At 46.2% G+C, this 19,322-nt stretch overlaps 1 protein-coding gene across 3 annotated transcripts in view; it reads right to left on the bottom strand.

Annotated features, from left to right (window-relative positions):
* Window positions 1–19,322, bottom strand: part of ABCC1 (ATP binding cassette subfamily C member 1 (ABCC1 blood group)) — a 131,988-nt gene that overhangs the window by 89,880 nt on the left and 22,786 nt on the right. For all 3 annotated transcript variants that reach the window (XM_082360759.1, XM_082360760.1, XM_082360761.1), the window contains exon 2: window positions 2,445–2,621. In XM_082360759.1, the coding sequence (XP_082216885.1) occupies window positions 2,445–2,621 (177 nt within the window). The remainder of the gene's footprint in view (window positions 1–2,444; window positions 2,622–19,322) is intronic.

The raw sequence follows: 19,322 nt of genomic DNA, 5'->3' as shown, positions 1-19,322 counted from the left end.
TACTGGGGTCCTACTGTGGGCCACATACTTGCCAAGGTGCCAAGGATACAACAGAATAAAACAGACAGAAGTCGCTGCCTTCATGGAGCTGCGATTCCAGTGGAAGGAAACAGGCAAGAAACAAACTGAAAAATACATACTATAATGCCAGAAAGAAGTAATACAAGGAGGAATAAAACAGGTAAGATAGGGTGGTCAGAGAAGGCCTCTCCCAACAGGTGACATCTGGGTAAAGAGCCAACAGTGACTATTTGAGGGAAAGAACAATTCAGGCAGAGGGCAAGTGCAAAGGTCCTGAGGTAGGAATGTGTTCAGTAAGGTTGCGGCTGCTGTGGCATGAGCTGTGGGTGTGGTAGGAGACGGCTGAAGAGGAGCCTGGAGCCAGACCAAGCGGGGCCACTGTGAAGACGTCCAGGTTTTATTCCCTATAATGAGAAACCACTAGAGGTTTTCTGAGCAAGGCACGGATAAAATCTGATTTACATTTTAAAGGGAGATGTTGTTCCCCAAGAGAAGTACAAAGCGCTTCCAGAAGTCTAAGAGGAAGACATCAGATCCAGCTGAGGATAGGGGAGCAGACAGCATGTTGAGATAGGCTTGGATTGTGGTCTGAACGAGACAGGTTTGGATGGCAGTATTATAGGCAAGGGGCCAGCTTCAGTAAAATCACTCAAGTTTTCCTGTTTGCCAAGGGCTTATGGAAATAAATTTTGGGAAATGTGGCTTAAAAAAGGACTGAGACACATGGTAAGTCAAGAGGAGAAAGTGGAATGAAGGGCAGGTATGTACATGCCCTTCACGTGTCTCCCCCAGAAAGCTCATCCTTACGAGGGGAAAACCAGCACCTGCACAGTGGAGAAACCAGACACGCTGACCAGAGGAACAAAATTAAGCCGATCAACGAGGGGCAGATGGACACCATGCGGCCTTAGATGTAACCAGAGAAGGACCCCACATCCCTTTTGTAGTTTTCCAGCCAGACAGGCATTACCTGAATCTAACCAGGAGGGAACATCGTCCCAATGCCCAAGTTGAGGAACTGACTCTAAACTAACTGGCCCACGCGCTCCAAATATGCCAATGTCATAAAACACAAAGAAAGGTGAAAAGTTCTTCCAAAATTACAGAAAAATAAAGAGTGTGACTAGATGCAACGCATGACCTTGAACTGGGGGGAGGGGAAGGGGTGCTAGAAAGGACAGTATTGGGACAAGTGACAAAAGTGGAATATACACAGTAGGTTTTTTTTTAAAGTACTGTGTCCATGTTAAATTTCCTGAATTTACTGTACTGCTGTTATATAAGAGAATATCCCTGTTTTGAGAAGAGATACACTGAAGAATCACAGGCGTGGTGGATGCTAGCTTTTCTCAAATGATTCCGAAAAAAATAAATAATACGTGTATATGGAGAGAGCAAAAGAGAAGGATGAGGTTAAAATGTTAAATGTGGCAAAATGTTAAAAATCGGTGACTATGAGTAACGGGTATACAGGGCTGGGGGAGTGCTTAGTATCATCCTTGCAACTTTTCTATAGTTTGAAACTATTTCAAGATAAAAACTTTTTTTAAATTAAAAAGACATCCTTGGGACTTCCCTGGTGGTCCAGTGATAAAGAATCCGCCTTACAATGCAGAGGATGCGGGTTCGATCCCTGGTCAGGGAACTAAGATCCCACATGCCAAGGGGCAATTAAGCCCATGCGCCACAACTAGAGCCCGCGTGCCGCAAACTACAGAGCCCACGCGCCCTGGAACCCGCACGTCACAACTACGGAGCCCATGCACCCTGGAGCCCACGCACCACAACAAAGAGCCCGCATGCCTCAACAAAGATCCCGGGTGCCACAACTAAGACCTGACACAGCCAAAAATAAATAAAATAAATAAATAAATAATAAATAAATCTTTAAAAAAAAAAAATAAAAAGACATCCTTGGTCAGGGAGGAAGACCTCCGGATAATCTCGTGAGATAGATCCTATCACCCCCACTATAATCATGGGAGAACTGAGGCTCAGGGAAGTTAAGAAATTTGCTCAAAGAAAAAACTTTCTTTCCATTTCTTTGATTTTGTTCCTAAACGAGATGGTGGATGTTCACAAAACTTACTGTGATAATCATTTCACGATGTAAGTCAAATCATTATGCTGTACACTTAAACGTACACAGCGCTGCATGTCTATTGTATCTCAATAAAACTGGAAGGAAAAAAGAAATTTGCTCAAAGTCACACAGCTAGTAAGTGGCAGAGCCGATATCTGAACCCACGTCTGAACTCAGAGCCCCAGCCTTTATCCACCACATTATTATTCTGTCTCCCAGTAAAAGGAACTCAGGGCCAATTAAGCAGAAGGAACATGTCAGTTTTCACAACCACCATTCCCCACCCCAGCACACACACACCCACAACACACACGTCAGGATAAACTCCCACGTGACTTACAGTTTTGGCTTTGTTGAGATGTGTCATCTGAATGTAGCCCCGGTCATGGCGGGAGAGATAGAGGAAGTAGAAGGGGAAGCAGGCCCAAAGGTAAGAGCAAGGCACCCACACGAGGACGGTGTTCTGAAAGCACCTGGTGAAGTCGGGGTTGCTGGTGTTCCACGTGACATTCCACTCCTGAGGACACAAACAGGCACAGGTCAACAGGACGTCCCCAAGAGCTTGGACAAGGGGCCCATGAAGAGTTCAAAACTAGCTGCCATGGGATTTAAGAACAACGAGGCCCTCCCAGGCAGAACAGGCAAACTGGAAAGATTAGTAGCCAGAAAGACTCCAAACAAGGAGTGACGAACAAAGGTACGTCTCATCTCACCTAACGGACAAGTTCTGGGACCTGTGGTAAGTTCCATTATTGTACAAAAGATGGAGACTGCCATTTAAAGGACTCCTAAAGGGTATTCTGTAAACTGACACGTCGTTTAGTCATATAAATCATTCCTACTTTACAATGTTGTGAATTAAGAGCTTTCTACTATTCTTCTTCATTATCATCATCATGATCCCCATATCACTGCCATCAATGTCATCAGCATCACCACTATTGTGATCACTTTCATCAGCACCATCAGCATGGCCACCATCATCACCATCATCACCATCACGATCACTTTCATCATCACCATCATCACCACCATCTTCACCACCTTCAGCAGCAGCAGTAGCAGCACGGATAACATCCAAATTGCAGTTCTATGTTCTAGGCCCTATTCTAAGTCCTTTATATGTATTATCTCCTTTAATTCTATAATTACTTTATCATTCCTTTTTCAGGAGGGAAAACTAAGGCACAGAGAGGTTCAGTGATTTGCCCAGTATCTCACAGTTCGTAAGATCTGGAGCCAAACTCAAACTCAGGGAATTCAGCTCTGAAGTTCCTGCATTTAACCATTAAGCTATCCAGCCTCAGAAACAAATTTGTTTCAATTACTTTTAATTTTTTAACAAGCCACCTGTATTTCACTAGAGACACGCCAAATAGATAGGTAGATAGATACATACATAAACAGACCAGGTATATCTATATCTGCCCAAGAATAAACTTCAGACTTCCGTAGTGGAAAATTTAATTCAAGTCCTGATCTGACCACTGAACCATTATACAACTTTGGGAAAAGTTATTACCCTATCTTGGGGTCTCAATTTCCTATCTCTACCATAATTAGGTGGGATGAAATTAGAGGTCTGAAACAGGTGGCTCCCAGGCTGATATGGCTCGCAGATGGTTTGTTGTTACTGTTGTTGGTGTTTTAAGCATGCTTTTTTTAAAAAAAAATCTTACGTTAGCTGCCAACATTTAAAAATCAGGAAATTTCATGTAAAAACTGGATTCCAGTGTCTCTTTTAAAAAAATCAGAAAATCTGGCAGCACTGGGCCCATATTCCAACCTTACAACCATTGGGAGGAGCCAGAAGTAGCCAGTCTTTGGATAAGGTCCATGCGGTCCAGCTGGCCAGTCCTCATGCAGCCCCCTCCCCCCAGCACTCTCTCCCCACCACTGGATGATGCGCTCTCCAGACACGTCCAGACAGCTCCGGTTCCAACAGCCTTCCCACAATCAGATAAGTGAAACCAACAAGGAACTCCAAGGAACCTGGATTCTTACAACTCCATGCAAGTTTTAAAGCCACATCAAAGAACTTTACAGAAGAGAAAGTGATGGGAACAAGCAGACCATTTATTTCACTTAAAGATACATTTGATGATCAATCAAAATATATGTTCCAAGTTTTTCAAAAGAGTTGTGCACAACACTGTGAGGATACTTAATGCTACTGAAGTGTACACTTAAAAATGGTTAAGATGGTTAAAAAAAAGGATTTGACTTGAAAAAGAGGGAGAGAGAGAGAAAGACCTAGGTATTAAGTACCCAAACTGGTTCTTCAGAGGTTTAATTATTCTATGATAGAAATGGTTATTTTTCCAGAACAAAGAACAAGGAATCATTGAAAAGTAAACTTTAAAAGGTCAACATACACAAAGGGATTTAGCCAGGAAACTTCTAGACACAAAGAAACCCTTAAAAGGACAAAGGTCATGCCTCTGGACTTGGGCACTGGAAGACAGCCTTGGAAATAAGAATGAGCATGGAGACGAGTAGTTTATATCAAAGACTATTTTAATTGGTTTCACACCACTTATAATTCTTTTTTTTTTTTTAACATCTTTATTGGAGTATAATTGCTTTACAATGGTGTGTTAGTTTCTGCTTTATAACAAAGTGAATCAGTTATACATATACATATGTTCCCATATCTCTTCCCTCTTGCGTCTCCCTCCCTCCCACTCTCCCTATCCCATCCCTCTAGGTGGTCACAAAGCACCGAGCTGATCTCCCTGTGCTATGCGGCTGCTTCCCACTAGCTATCTATTTTACATTTGGTAGTGTATATATGTCCATGCCACTCTCTCACCCTGTCACATCTTACCCCTCCCTCTCCCCATATCCTCAAGTCCATTGTCTAGTAGGTCTGTGTCTTTATTCCCGTCTTGTCACTAGGTTCTTCATGACTTTTTTTTTTTCCTTAGATTCCATATATATGTGTTAGCATACTGTATTTGTTTTTCTCTTTCTGACTTACTTCACTCTGTATGACAGACTCTAACTCCATCCACCTCACTACAAATACCTCCATTTCATTTCTTTTTATGGCTGAGTAATATTCCATTGTATATATGTGCCACATCTTCTTTATCCATTCATCCAATGATGGACACTTAGGTTGCTTCCATGTCCTGGCTATTGTAAATAGAGCTGCAATGAACATTTTGGTACATGACTCTTTTTGAATTATGGTTTTCTCAGGGTATATGCCCAGTAGTGGAATTGCTGGGTCGTATGGTAGTTCTAGTTTTAGTTTTTTAAGGAACCTCCATACTGTTCTCCATAGTGGCTGTATCAATTTACATTCCCACCAACAGTGCAAGAGGGTTCCCTTTTCTCCACACCCTCTCCAGCATTTATTGTTTCTAGATTTTTTGATGATGGCCATTCTGACCGGTGTGAGATGATATCTCATTGTAGCTTTGATTTGCATTTCTCTAATGATTAATGACGTTGAGCATTCTTTCATGTGTCTGTTGGCAATCTGTATATCTTCTTTGGAGAAATGTCTATTTAGATCTTCTGCCCATTTTTGGATTGGGCTGTTTGTTTTTTTGTTATTGAGCTGCATGAGCTGCTTGTAAATCTTGGAGATTAATCCTTTGTCAGTTGCTTCATTTGCAAGTATTTTCTCCCATTCTGAGGGTTGTCTTTTGGTCTTGTTTATGGTTTCCTTTGCTGTGCAAAAGCTTTTAAGTTTCATTAGGTCCCATTTGTTTATTTGTGTTTTTATTTCCATTTCTCTAGGAGGTGAGTCAAAAAGGATCTTGCTGTGATTTATGTCATAGAGTGTTCTGCCTATGTTTTCTTCTAAGAGTTTTATAGTGTCTGGCCTTACACTTAGGTCTTTAATCCATTTTGAGTTTATTTTTGTGTATGGTGTCAGGGAGTGTTCTAATTTCATACTTTTACATGTACCTGTCCAGTTTTCCCAGCACCACTTATTGAAGAGGCTGTCTTTTCTCCACTGTATATGCTTGCCTCCTTTATCAAAGATAAGGTGACCATATGTGCATGGGTTTATCTCTGGGCTTTCTATCCTGTTCCATTGATCTATGTTTCTGTTTTTGTGCCAGTACCAAACTGTCTTGATTACTGTAGCTTTGTAATATAGTCTGAAGTCAGGGAGCCTGATTCCTCCAGCTCCATTTTTCGTTCTCAAGATTGCTTTGGCTATTCGGGGTCTTTTGTGTTTCCATACAAATTGGTGATGGTGAAAATGGGGATTAAACTGTTGGTGGTTATTATATACAAAGCAGTTTCTGGGCAGTTGCCAGAAAAAGCTCATTCCAAAGGCATCTGCCTTTCTAGTAAGAAAAGAATGCTGGGACTTAATATACACAGTTAGGTATACAAGAAGCTCGGTTCCTATGTGAATCAATTCAATAACCTGATCCTTACCCCAACTATTCCTTGCCTGGAATCCTGCAGTAGCTTTCTAGCCATTCACTGCTTCCAGCCCCTCCGGGCCCCACTTAGTCCTCCCCACTACAGCCAAATTTATCTTATTTATCTATGCATCCATACGTGCATCAGATATAATTATCCACTCAGCCATGAACCCATCCATCCATCCACCAACCCACCCATCCATCCATGCACCAACTCATCCATCCATCTACCATCTATCCATCCACCCACCCCCGCTACCCATGCACCCATCCATCCATCCACCCACATACCCACCCACTGACTCATCCATCCATCCATCCACCCGCCTACTCACCCACTGACTCATCCATCCATCCATCCACCCACCTACCCACCCACTGACTCATCCATCCATCCATCCATCCACCTAACTACCCACCCACTGACTCATCCATCCATCCATCCACCCACCCATCCACCGGGGCATTCATCCATGTCTCTCTTTGTATTAATTTACTTTTAATGGGTAATACATTTACTTTACGTGCTAAAACTTTCCCAAACTACACAAAATGGTACACTGTGAAAAATAAGTCCTCCTTCCTGAACTCACAGCACTCCCCTCCTACCCCACAGGCAAAACTACCATGGCTAACACCTTGTATATTCTTCCAAATATAGCTTACCTACTTTGCTTCCCCAAAATGTACCATAATACGTACCGGTTCCACACCTTGCTTTTTTTACATTAGAAACTGATCTCTATCAGTGCCACAGATCTACTTTATTCTTGATAGGTTAATTTTATTTCTTTTGAACAAAGGGTAGAAGTGACAAGCCACCTTCCATTCCTTGTCCCTAACCTCCCAGTTCCTCTCTCTAGAGGTGACAGTATCGGTTTCTTGTGTATCCTTCCAGAAAATATTTTATGCATCTATAACAAAAATAAATACATATTTTCTGTTATCAAATGGAGAGAAACATACTCCACACATCCTGCTCTGTACCTTCCTTTCATCTCTTAATAACAGATCTGAAAGATCATCCTGCTCTGCACACTTCCTCATTCTTTGTTCCAGCCGCTTTGTATTTCATTGTATGGATGGACTTGACCTTATATCATCAGCCTCCTGCTGACTGGGCACTGGGCTGCTCTTACAAACAATGAAGCCATAAATAAATAACCTAGTAAGTGCCTCATTGCACACAAAGCAAGCATATTTGTAAGATAACTTTCTAGAAGTAGACCTGCTGGATCAAAGGGTGTATGCATTTAAAATTTAAACAGACACTGCCTCCAACGGGTACCATCAGTTTATACTGCACCTAACAAGGTACAAGGATAACTACTTCCCAAACCACAGTATATTATAAGCTTTTGATCTCTGCCAATCTGATAGTGGAACATAGCTCCCTGTAGCTTAACTTCCTTTTCTCTTTACAATGAGTGAAACTGAAGATCCTGCCATTTTTTGCGTTTAAAAGCAGTCAGGGGGCTTCCCTGGTGGCGCAGTGGTTGAGAATCTGCCTGTCAATGCAGGGGACACGGGTTCGAGCCCTGGTCTGGGAGGATCCCACATGCTGCGGAGCGGCTGGGCCCGTGAGCCACAACTGCTGAGCCTGAGCATCTGGAGCCTCTGCTCCGCAACGAGAGGCCGCGATAGTGAGAGGCCCGCGCACCGCGATGAAGAGTGGCCCCCACTCGCCGCAACTGGAGAAAGCCCTCACACAGAGGCGAAGACCCAACACAGCCAAAAATAAAAATAATGAATAAATAATAAATAAAAAATTTTAAAAAATAAATAAATAAAATAAAAGCAGTCAGGTTCTCCTTAGGGGAAAAGTCATAGGCTTAAATACTTGTGTATTAAATGGGACAGATTTGATCTCCCCCGCCTGCCAATAGTGGCCCTGACCACAACTGTTGCTATTGGGTAACAACCTCCAATAGCTCCGGATCACCTTTCAGAGCCGATCCTTGCTGCGGTTCATGAGGCCTTCCACATTCAAGTCCCATCTGTTTCTTCTACAATTTCTCCCGCCCTGTTCCCCAATGTGTCAACTCCACTATTCACTCAAAGGAGGATTTATCAAGCCTGTGTCAGGCACTGCTCAAGGCACTGGAGATTCAGGAAGGCCATGGTCCCTGCCTTTAAGGCATTCCGCAACTGCTAGTCAAATGAATGGTTCTTTGGGATATGTCTTGCTAGAAGCTCTTCTTGCATTGTCTTTCCACAGTAACAAACTCCTATTCATCCTTCAAAACCCAACTCAGATACCTCCTTTAAGAAGCCTTCTTCCTCACTCCCCAAACCATCAGGACACCCCCTGTACACTGCAATGATTTTCTCACATGTCTGTCAATACCTCTGTCCTGCAAGGACCTCAGTGCCAGGACTGTGTGGTATTTACTTTTGACTCCTCTCCTCCTCACCCAGCAGGTACCCAAAGGTAACTGAGTAAACAAATGGCCCAAACCATGTCTCCCCTCACCAGCATTATTTCCTTTTTTAAAATAATTTTTAAAATTAATTTATTTTTAATTATTTATTTATTTATTTTTGGCTGCATTGGGTCTTCATCGCTGTGTGTGGACTTTCTCTAGTAGCGGTGAGCGGGGGCTACTCTTTGTTGCGGTGCGCAGGCTTCCCATTGCAGTGGCTTCTCTTGTTGCAGAGCACAGGCTCTAGGCACGCGGGCTCAGTAGTTGTGGCTCACGGGCTCTAGAGCGCAGGCTCAGTAGTTGTGGCACATGGGCTTAGTTGCTCTGCGGCATGTGGCATCTTCCCAGGCCAGGGCTCAAACCCGTGTCCCCTGCATTGGCAGGCAGATTCTTAACCACTGCGTCACCAGGGAAGTCCCCCTACTCTGTTATTTAAAAAACAATCCAATTGGGATATTGGGATTGACATATATACACTAATATGTATAAAATAGATAACTAATAAGAAACTACTGTATAAAAAAATAAATAAAATAAAATTCAAAAATGCAAAAAAAACAAAAACAAAAACAAACAATCCATCAAGGTAGAACCTGGCTATGACCCTGGCTTTCTGGTCTGATGGATGTGCATTAAAATTCAGGCCCTGACCTCATGTGAACCTGGGCAAGTCACTTAACTTCTCCAAGCCTCAATCTCCTTACCAGTGTGGTCAGGAAAACACACAGGCCTGGAAAAAGTATCAAATGGGCCCATCCTCTGCACCAGTTGGCATGGTCTAGAGTTGGTAAGTGATGGCTATTAGTTGCAGACACCAATAATTAATAATAATCTCCACCACTAACCCCAGCACTGCCCAGAGTCAGGAAGCTTAAGGGACAAAGAAAAGTTCAAGTTAGGAAGTGAGCAAGAGGAGACTGGGGAGCATCTAAGGACACAGAACTCCGGGGAATGAGAGGTCACAGAAACGCTTAGCTAAGGAAGGGGTTTATTCTTCAGACAGCGGCTTCCTGCTAAAGCCAGGTGGCCAGCCCTGACAGAGAGGGCAGAGACGGGAGGGAGGCGGAAGGATGGGGGAGCATGAAAAGAGGAAATCCGATTGTGACCGTGAACTTGCACCATCCCCGCTGCCACTACCGCCTGCCAATAGTGGCCCTGACCACAACACTGTCACAGCAGTGACGTAACAGGGTCAAAGGCCTCCTGCAGGTCCCTCACTTGCCAGGAATTTGATGAATCCTCTGTGCAATCCCCTTGACAACCCCTGAAGACAGGCAGTGGGGCCCCCTCTATTTGGGGTTTCTGGGGGAAACAGGGAATGCCGAAAGCCGCCCTTAAGCAAGAACGACTCACTGAGACTTCCCCGACCCCAGAGACGACAGCTAACCCCAGTCTTCCTCCTTAGGGGGCTCTACCTCCAAACGCAGGGAGCTTCAGAAATCAAGCTGGTCGGACCACTGTTCCCTGCTTTTGCTAATGGAGCTTCCATCAGCCCAACTACTGGGAAACAAAATTCAGCTCCAGGAGTCTGGAAAACAGTCACCAGCGCTGGCCCAGGCTCTGCACTTCCGGGAACCCGGCCCATGGAAATCTTAGAGAAAGGGCATCCCCTGATCCCCCCAACTAAGGCTTTTCTTCCCAGGACACCTTCGTCACCCATTTATGTCCCTCCCCCTCCAGCGCTGACATTAGAGGATCTGGGGAACAAGTCCAAGTCTGCTTGGCCCACAAGATTGAAGTTCATACAATTTCTACTGTGTGGTGTCATGTCGCACCCTCCTCTCTCAGAGGAATAATGACAACCAGCACATTCTGAGCACAGATGGGCCAGGCACATCACTCAGCCCTCAGAAGAGGCACTGCTGTTATCCCCATTTCACAGATGAGGAAATCGAGGCACCAGGAGATAAGACATCTTCCCAAAGGCCATGCTGCAGTGGGTTTATGTTGTCCAAGCCCCACACACATTTTCCCTTCTCTGGCAACAGCCGCTGGCTCTTGTTCGTAAACAAATCCTCTAGTCAGCCACATGCTTGGGGCAAAGCTCCAGGGGTAGGTCCTCTTTAGTATCAGCTAATCAGCAGAGTCCTTTACCCACATGCTAGTGATTAGCTCCAGAATGGGCACTTGATCCCAGTCAATCCAATCACTACAAGGACACATACTCTCTTGTCCCCAGTGACACGGACAAGTGAGGATGTGGGGTTGACAGGTGTCTCAGCCATTTATAAGGGAAGCACCAAGAGTTGGGAGTGGAGAGGAAGGGGTGGCACCACCAGCGCAAGTGTGAGAATGAAGCTGACATCGTGAAAGGCAGAGATGAAAGAAACTGATGCTTGGTGGTCTGTGGGCTGCTGGATCAAGCTTCACCTGCAGCCCATCCTCCCACTGGACTTTTCCAATAAATTCACTTTTACACAAGTTTGAAATAAATTTGCTCTCACTTACAACACAAAGCACCCTAGTAATACAAGTTCTGATCCGCTACGTCAACTTTTACACAACAACATGATTCAGAACTTGACACGACTGAATTTAGGGATAGGACATTACTAGTAGCATACTGCTGGATAGGTCACTGTTCTTCTCTGAGGCTCAAAAAGCCCACCAGCAAAATGGAGCTACTACCTTCTCCTCCACAGGAGATCCTAAAAGCCCTAATAAATGTTGATTATTACTATTATTTATAACCGCCTCAGTTGACTTTTAGGAACCCACTTTTTTTCCTATTCTCTTTCCCCATCACCGCTCCTCCCCTCCCCAAAAGACTATCTGTCCCCTTGTCCCTTTTCTTACAGGTCCAATTTCCTTCTCTGTTAGCTGTGTGACCTTAGACAAGTTATTTAACCTCTGTGAGCCTTACCTATGACTAACAGCTAAGAATACCTATCTCCTGAAGCTATTCTACAGTTTAAATAAAATTACATACATACAGCTCAGTGTCATATCTTAACACTCAATAAAGGACTACTGTCACTAATCTTAATTCTTACATCAGTAATAAAAATAAATGATGTTTATGGCATTATACTCTTAATATGACGATCTTATATTGTTATCGATAATAACACCACCTAGCTTTAACTGAGCACTAACTGTATGCCAGGTATTGCTTCCATGCACTTTATATGAATTAACTCAATCTTCATGATCACCCAGAAGGGAGGTTCTGTTTTGATCCCCATTTGGTAGATGAGGAAATTGAGACACAGAGAAGTCAAATAATTTGCCTAAGATCACACAGCCTGTAAGGGATGAGGCTGGGGCTCAAACCTAGGAAGGCTGACTACTGAGTCACCCCACCCCTGACGCCAACTCCTAGTGATGGGCAATATAAGAATTTTAACAGAGCTTTCTGGAGCACATGCCTTCACCCACAGGGAATCTGGGCCAAGAGGAAGATGTGAATCCCCAGAACACCACCAAATTCAGAACCAATTACCTGTATTAGTTTCCTACAGCTGCTGTTACAAATTACCATAAATTTCGTGGTTTAAAATGACACAGACTTTTTTCTTATCATATAGTTTCAGAGGTCAGAAATCTGAAATGGGTCTGACTGGGCTAAAATCAAGGTGCTTGAAGGGCTGCAATCCTTCTGGAGAGGAGCGCCCAGGTACCAGGTGTCCCCTAGGCCAGAGCCTAAGGTCTCTGGAGGGCTGCCCCTACAGCCCTGGCCTGCCGACACAGCTTCACGTGGCTGGGGCCTGTGGAGACAATGGAAACGGTCCTGCCTGGACCCAGCTGGCCGACCTCGGGACAGGAGGGAAGCTGCAGAGAGGAGGATGGGCGGGGGATGCGATTATGAACTTGAACTGCTGCTCAGCATCATCAGCATCCGCGAGCAGAGTTGCTCTGACACTATCGAGTAATGAGGACCTACTAGTACCAGGCTGTTCCCTCGGGGCCTGAACATCCCTTTTCCCATTCAATTCTCAATAACTTACAACCATCAGGTTTCTAAGGCTCAGTGGACAATTTTTTTTTTAATCAATTTATTTATTTATTTATTTGCTTGTTTGTTTATTTTTGGCTGCATTGGGTCTTCGTTGCTGCACACGGGCTTTCTCTAGTTGCGGCGAGCAGGGGCTACTCTTCGTTGCGGTGCATGGGCTTCTCACTGCGGTGGTTTCTCTTGTTGCGGAGCACGGGCTCTAGGCACACGGGCTTCAGTAGTTGTGGCACACGGGCTCAGTAGTTGTGGCTCACGGGCTCTAGAGCTCAGGCTCAGTAGTTGTGGCGCACGTGCTTAGTTGCTCCGCGGCATGTGGGATTTTCCTGGACCAGGGCTCGAACCATGTCCCCTGCATTGGCAGGCAGATTCTTAACCACTGCGTCACCAGGGAAGTTCAATGGACAACTATTAATCATGAGATTCCTATGTGCCAATACCATTCAGAGGTAAGTAAGGTTTCCATTATCAGTTTCATTCTATCACAAGAGGTAGACACTAAACAAACAAACAAACAACTCTATGTATGCCTAGGCAACAAATGACCTGACGAAGAATCAAGGGAACAGAGGCTCATGGTGGGCACTGGGTGCTACTTTTGTATCAGGTGGACAGGAAAGGCCTCTGAGCCAAGATGTCCTCTGAGCGAAGACGTGAAGCAAATGAAGAAACGTGTGCTACCTTCTACTGTCTATGGAAAGCGAAAGAGTCAGTAAGGTTCTTAGTATCATGTGCCAGGACTGATCTAAGGGCTTTACATCACAAACAACTCTAGGAGGCAGGGCTATAACCAAACCCATTTTATAGATACAGAAACTGAGGCCGAGTCACACAGCCTGCAAGCAGTATGGACAGCCAAGAATTTGAATCCCAGTGCAGATGCCTCTATATACGTAGAAAATGTATTGTTTGCAATTTTTTATCATATGCACGTATTACTGTTCCCACTTAAAATTAGTATAAAGGAGTATATAGACGTTTGGCTAGGCAGGGAAATTTTCTTAGCAGGGGACAAGAACAACAAAAGCTAACATTTTTGTTAACATGAAGAGTGATTATCTCCAGGGGGTAGGGCCGAAGCTGGTGAGAGGAAGGCGACTACTAGTTTTTGTTTTATTATCTTTTGTACTGTTTGAATTATTTTACTCCACATGTATTACCTTTAAAAAATAACAAAAACAAAACTAATTCACACTTTAAATAAATAAATAGCAGCAGCCGGAATTTAAGAGGAGAAATTTCTAAATGCTGAGCTAGGAATAAAGAGAGAGCACATATTTATTGGGTGCCTATCATAAAAGCACAGTGGCCACACCAGGCCCCGTGCTAAGTGTTTTCCAAGTGTGAGTCCATTTAAACCTCACAACAGCCCTACAAAGTCGGGAATGTGAAAACTCCCCCTTTTCAGGTGAGGACTCTGAGGCCCAGGGAGTTTACAGAACTGGCTCAGGCTCACAGAGCCAGGAAGAGTCAGGCAACATGGTGATGTGAACCCAAAGAGAGTCTGTCTGACACTTGAGTTCTTAATTCCCGGGCTCCATCACCCGTCAGCCAGGTGCTTGGAGCGCTAAGGGTTTTGCGAGGCCAGTGGCCCCACCGTCCCGCCAGAAGCAGCTTGCAAGGCAATGCTGTCCTCAGGCCTTGGGGATTCCAAGCTCATGGGCACAGAATGGAGAAGCAATGTGCTGACTCAGACACAGAATCTTCTACAACTCTCCCTACCCATCCACCCAATGTGAGCAATGCAGGGGGATGGTTAAGAACGATGGTTCAAGGTCTGGGTTCTAATCTCCTCCGGGTCACAGATATGTGCCCCAAAACAAGGATTCTCAAGCTCAGCACTACTTACATTTGGGGCCGGAACATTCTTTGAGGGGCTGGCCTGTGCACTGTAGGACGTTGAACAGCAGCCCTGACCCCCACCCAATAGATGCCAATAGCACACATCAGGTTTAATCCTCACCAACCACCCTAGCAGGCAGGTACTATACTTAAACCCATTTTACAGTTTTCTTATAGAGTAACAAACTGAGGTCACATAACCTGCAAGTGACATACACAGCCAGTTGTGACAGTTACAATGTCTCCAGAGACTCTAAATGTGCCCCTGGAGGGCAAAACTGCCCCCACTACCCTAATGCAGCGGCCTTGCCAGGCCTTGGTTTCTTCATCTGTAAAATGAGACTAATTCCAGGACCCACTTATTGTAGAGTGATCGGGAGGGTTAAATGAGATGACCCAAAAGGTTCCAGTTTCAGTTCCTGGCCAAGGGACTAATCAACAAACACAAGTGCAAGCTTTCATTCATTCATTCATTCATTCCATCGTGCAATGAATATGTATTGAGTGCCTACTCCATGCCAAGCTCTGGGCTGATCATGGGGATATGGGAATAAACCAGGCGCAGACCCTGCCCTCTTAAGACTCACAGTCCTTTAAAGACATAAGGTCACAAATCAAAACATAATTACAAAGGACACCACTTGCTACGAAGGGGAAGAGCGATGGGACAGAAAGTGTCAGGGTGAGGCTCTGAGAGGATCAGAGCAGCCAGAGATCGGAGGAAACTTGTACAAGGCAGGCGGAAGGGACCCAGGCGCCTGTCCACCTTTTCAGAAACGGAGAAGTTAAGAGAGGGAGGGAGAGAAAGGAGAAAAGGAATAAAAGGAATACGAACAACAGCAATAGCCACCAAGAGTGGGGACCCTGGAACCGGTTGGCCTGGGTTTGAATCTAGTCGCTGCTACTCACTTGGCTCTTGACCTTCAGAAAATTAGCTCCTCTCTCCCACCCTGGCCGCTCATCTGCAAAATAGGATTAATATTGGCACCAATACTCGGACTGCGGGGGTGAGCGCTCAGCCTGGCTGGGGCGGCCTCATCGGCGGCAGGGGCTGGGATTGGGAGGGTACAGGGTGCAAACCCAGGGGGCTGAAACTCAGACTAACCACAGCAATAGCAGCAATAAGACGGCAGCTCTTACCCAGCCCTGACTGTAACGACAGGCTCCGTGTTCTGGGTTCAGTGTGCATCGTTCCATTTCATCATCATCACCACCCTATGAGGTAGGTTCTGTCTTATTCCCACTTTACAGGGAGGGACACAGAGGCAACTGGAGGTGAGAAGACTTGTCGTAAGGTACCCGGGCAGCACCTGGCAGAGCCTGGATTCAAACCCAGAGAGGCTGGTTCCAGAGGCGGGGCCAACCCCCCAGCAAAGGAAAGAAGGAGATCTGCAGGACACAGCCAACGACTGGGCCCACCGTGGAGGGGCAGGGGCGGGCGTGGAGGCGACAGGCCGTCTATGAAGTGCATATGCAGAACCATCCCGGGTGCGAGATCCCCGGCAAAGGGGCAGCTCTGGAGCAAAGGGAAGCCGAGAAAAAGAATGCTGGGAGGCCCAAGTTAGGTCAGGGGACCTGCTGGGCTTCTGGACATTAATCCTGTTTACAGAGGCGGCAGGGGGCCTCCACTGCCCCACACAGTCCTGGAAGAGATCTGGGAGAGGCCTGAGGCCACAGCCCCGACACAGCGGTGGAGAAGGCAGCGGTGCCAGCATCACGCTGCGGGCAGAGCCGCGGCCCTCCTTCCCCCTCTGACTCACCAGAGCTAAGAATAAAGCCCAGAAACCTGGGGGGAGGGGCGGGGCAGCATCCAGGTCTTACCCCCAGCGCCCGGGAAGGCCCTGGCCATGCCCGGGCAACAGCCCCAAATCCTCACCGAACCCTCCTGCCCAGGTTGCAGATTTGGATACTTTGGTGAGACAGGGACAGGAGTGACATGCAAAAGTAAGACTCTGCCTGAACAGGACTTCGAGCGCCCAGAAGAAAACAGCCACGGCTGCCCATCACAGGTGTTTTGAATGTCAGCAGCAGGCAGTCTGCTCCGACCTGCCTTGACCCCAGCCTGCCCAGTGAGCACATGCGCAAATTACACACTTGTCCTTGCATTCTCCATCCAGCCCTGACCCCTTTGCCGACTCCTCTTATCAGACTCTGGAGCTTCACCAAATCCTCCATTTGGTCACGTTCCAGGGACCTGTCAGGGGTCGGGCACGTGCCAGGCACAGGAACATGTCTGGGGACACAGCAGTAAACAGGAGGGATAGCATCTATCCATCCACTGAGCACCCTTGTAGGTGCTGAGGACCCAGCAGTGAACAGCAGGACAAAGGGCTGCCCTCCTGGATCTGACAGTCTAGTCTGATGAGAGGAGACAGAGAGTCAACTAGAGGAAATATATATACACGCAAACTATGTATTATATAAAATACAGTGTGTGTGAGTGACGATTAAAAGGACTCAGAGAGGGGGGACTTCCCTGGTGGTCCAGTGGTTAAGACTCCACGCTCCCAATGCAGGGGGCCCGGGTTCGATCCCTGGTCAGGGAACTAGATCCCGCATGCATGCCGCAACTAAGAGTTGGCATGCCACAACTAAGGAGCCCACGTGCTGCAACTACGACCCGGCACAACCAAATAAATAAATAAATATTAAAAAAAATAAAAGGACGAGATAATAAAATTAAACAGAATTTATTTAAAAAAATAATAAAAGGACTCAGAGAGGGAATTCCCTGGCGGTCCAGTGGTTAGGACCCTGTGCTCCCGCTGCAGAGGGTGCAGGTTCGATCTCTGGTCTGCGAACCAAGATCCTGCAAGCTGAGCGAGCAGTGCAGCCAAAACAAAAAAACAAAAAAAAAACCCCAAAAGAACAACAACAAAAGGACTCAGAGAAGGGTGAAGGCCTTGCTGAGAAGGCGTATGTGTGTAAAGGCTTGAAAGAAACAAGTAAGTAAGCCGACTGGCCATTTGGGAAAAGAATCTGGGAGAAGAGCGCTCCAAGCAGAGGAAACAGCCAGTGCAAAGGCCCTGACGTAGGAACACATCTGGCATTTGGGAGCAATAATAGAGAGGCCAATATGATTCAAGAGAAATGGGAGATGCAGTCAGGGAGGAAGGTGGGAGCTGGGGAAGGACAGACTGTGCAGGACTTACAGGCCATTGTCGGGATTCTAACTTTCACTCTGAGTGGCACGGAGACTGTGGATCTGATGTGTCATCATCTGCTTTATGTATTCAGATAGTGGTTCTCAACCAGAGGCCAAGTTTTCCCCCAGGGGACATTTGACAAGGTCTGGAGACATTTTTGGTGTCACTCCTGGAGTGGGGCTGTCGGGTGTGCTATGAGCATTTTGCCGGTAGGGGCCAAGGCTGCTGCTAAACGTCCGCAATGCACAGGACAGCTGCCCATCGGAGGATGACTCGGCCCCAAATGTCAATAGTGCTGAGGCTGAGATACCCCATTTTAAGAGAATCCCTGCCCTTACCAAGGTTAGAGGCCCTATTCCCCAAACACACCCCTTATCAGGCAGATGGAGTTTCAGCTTCTCACCATGTGACACTGGGCAAGCCAATAAGCCTCAGTTTCCACACCTGTAAAGTGGGAATACTAATGAGATGATGCAAACATTCACTCAATTAACCATGAGCCAGAGTCCACAGTAGGTGGTCAACAAATGTCACTGCCAGATCCACCTCTTGTTATGTCCCTTCCACATATCCAGCCTCACCAAATGATTCTTTCACCCAACAAAGATGTTCTGAGCCCCTACAATGTGCCAGGAACTGTGCTGGCCAGAGCCCCCCAAAATGTCCACATCCCAATCCCCAGAATGAGTGGGTGTTTTACCTTACATGACAAAAAGGGACTTTGCAGATGTAATTAAGTTGAGGATCTTGAGATGGGAGATGATCCTGATTATCCAGGTGGGCCCCATGGACTCACAAGGGAATTACAAGGGAAAAGGGGCGGGGGGTGGGGAGGTGTCAGACAAGGAGATGTGATGACCAAAGCAGAGGGGTCAAAGTGAGGCAGGGCCACAACACAAGGAACGTGGGTGGCCTCTAGAAGCTAGAAAAGGCAAGGAAATGGATTCTCCCCAAGAGCTTCCAGAAGGAACAAAGCACCGCATCCTGGCCTTCTGACCTCCAGAACTAGAAGACAATAAATCTGTGTTGCTTTAAGCCAGAAGTTTACAGTGATTTGTTACAGCAGCCATGGGAAACTCATACAGCACAGAGCCGGCAGGGCGCAAGGGCCAGCAATGTCCCCAGCGAGCAGACGCTCCTGCGGGCCTCCACGCGCTCGGGCAGGCCCTGGTCCCCACCTCAACCTGACCTGGTCCTGCTCTGAATCAAACTCAGCCTCCACAGCACGTGCTCCCTGACGCCCTGGGTTCTGCTGGCCCGGGGGGCACTTCTGACACCTTCCTGAAGGACGGGCTCAGCCTTGCCTCGCCCTCCAGGGGAGCTGCTTAGGAAACACTTTTGTATGATTTGGGGAGTGGGGAATGATGGAAAATATTAATCCACCTTTAAATTTCACTTTAACAGGCAACGCATGACTCAAATTTAAGTACGTATATGTTATGTACATATGTGTGTAAAATA

Source organism: Balaenoptera borealis (genome assembly GCF_965194805.1).
Source record: "Balaenoptera borealis genome assembly, chromosome: 16".
In the NCBI taxonomy this organism is placed as follows: Eukaryota; Metazoa; Chordata; class Mammalia; order Artiodactyla; family Balaenopteridae; genus Balaenoptera; species Balaenoptera borealis.
The sequence above is the reverse complement of the archived record's forward strand: the minus strand, read 5'-3'. Positions and strand labels throughout refer to the sequence as shown.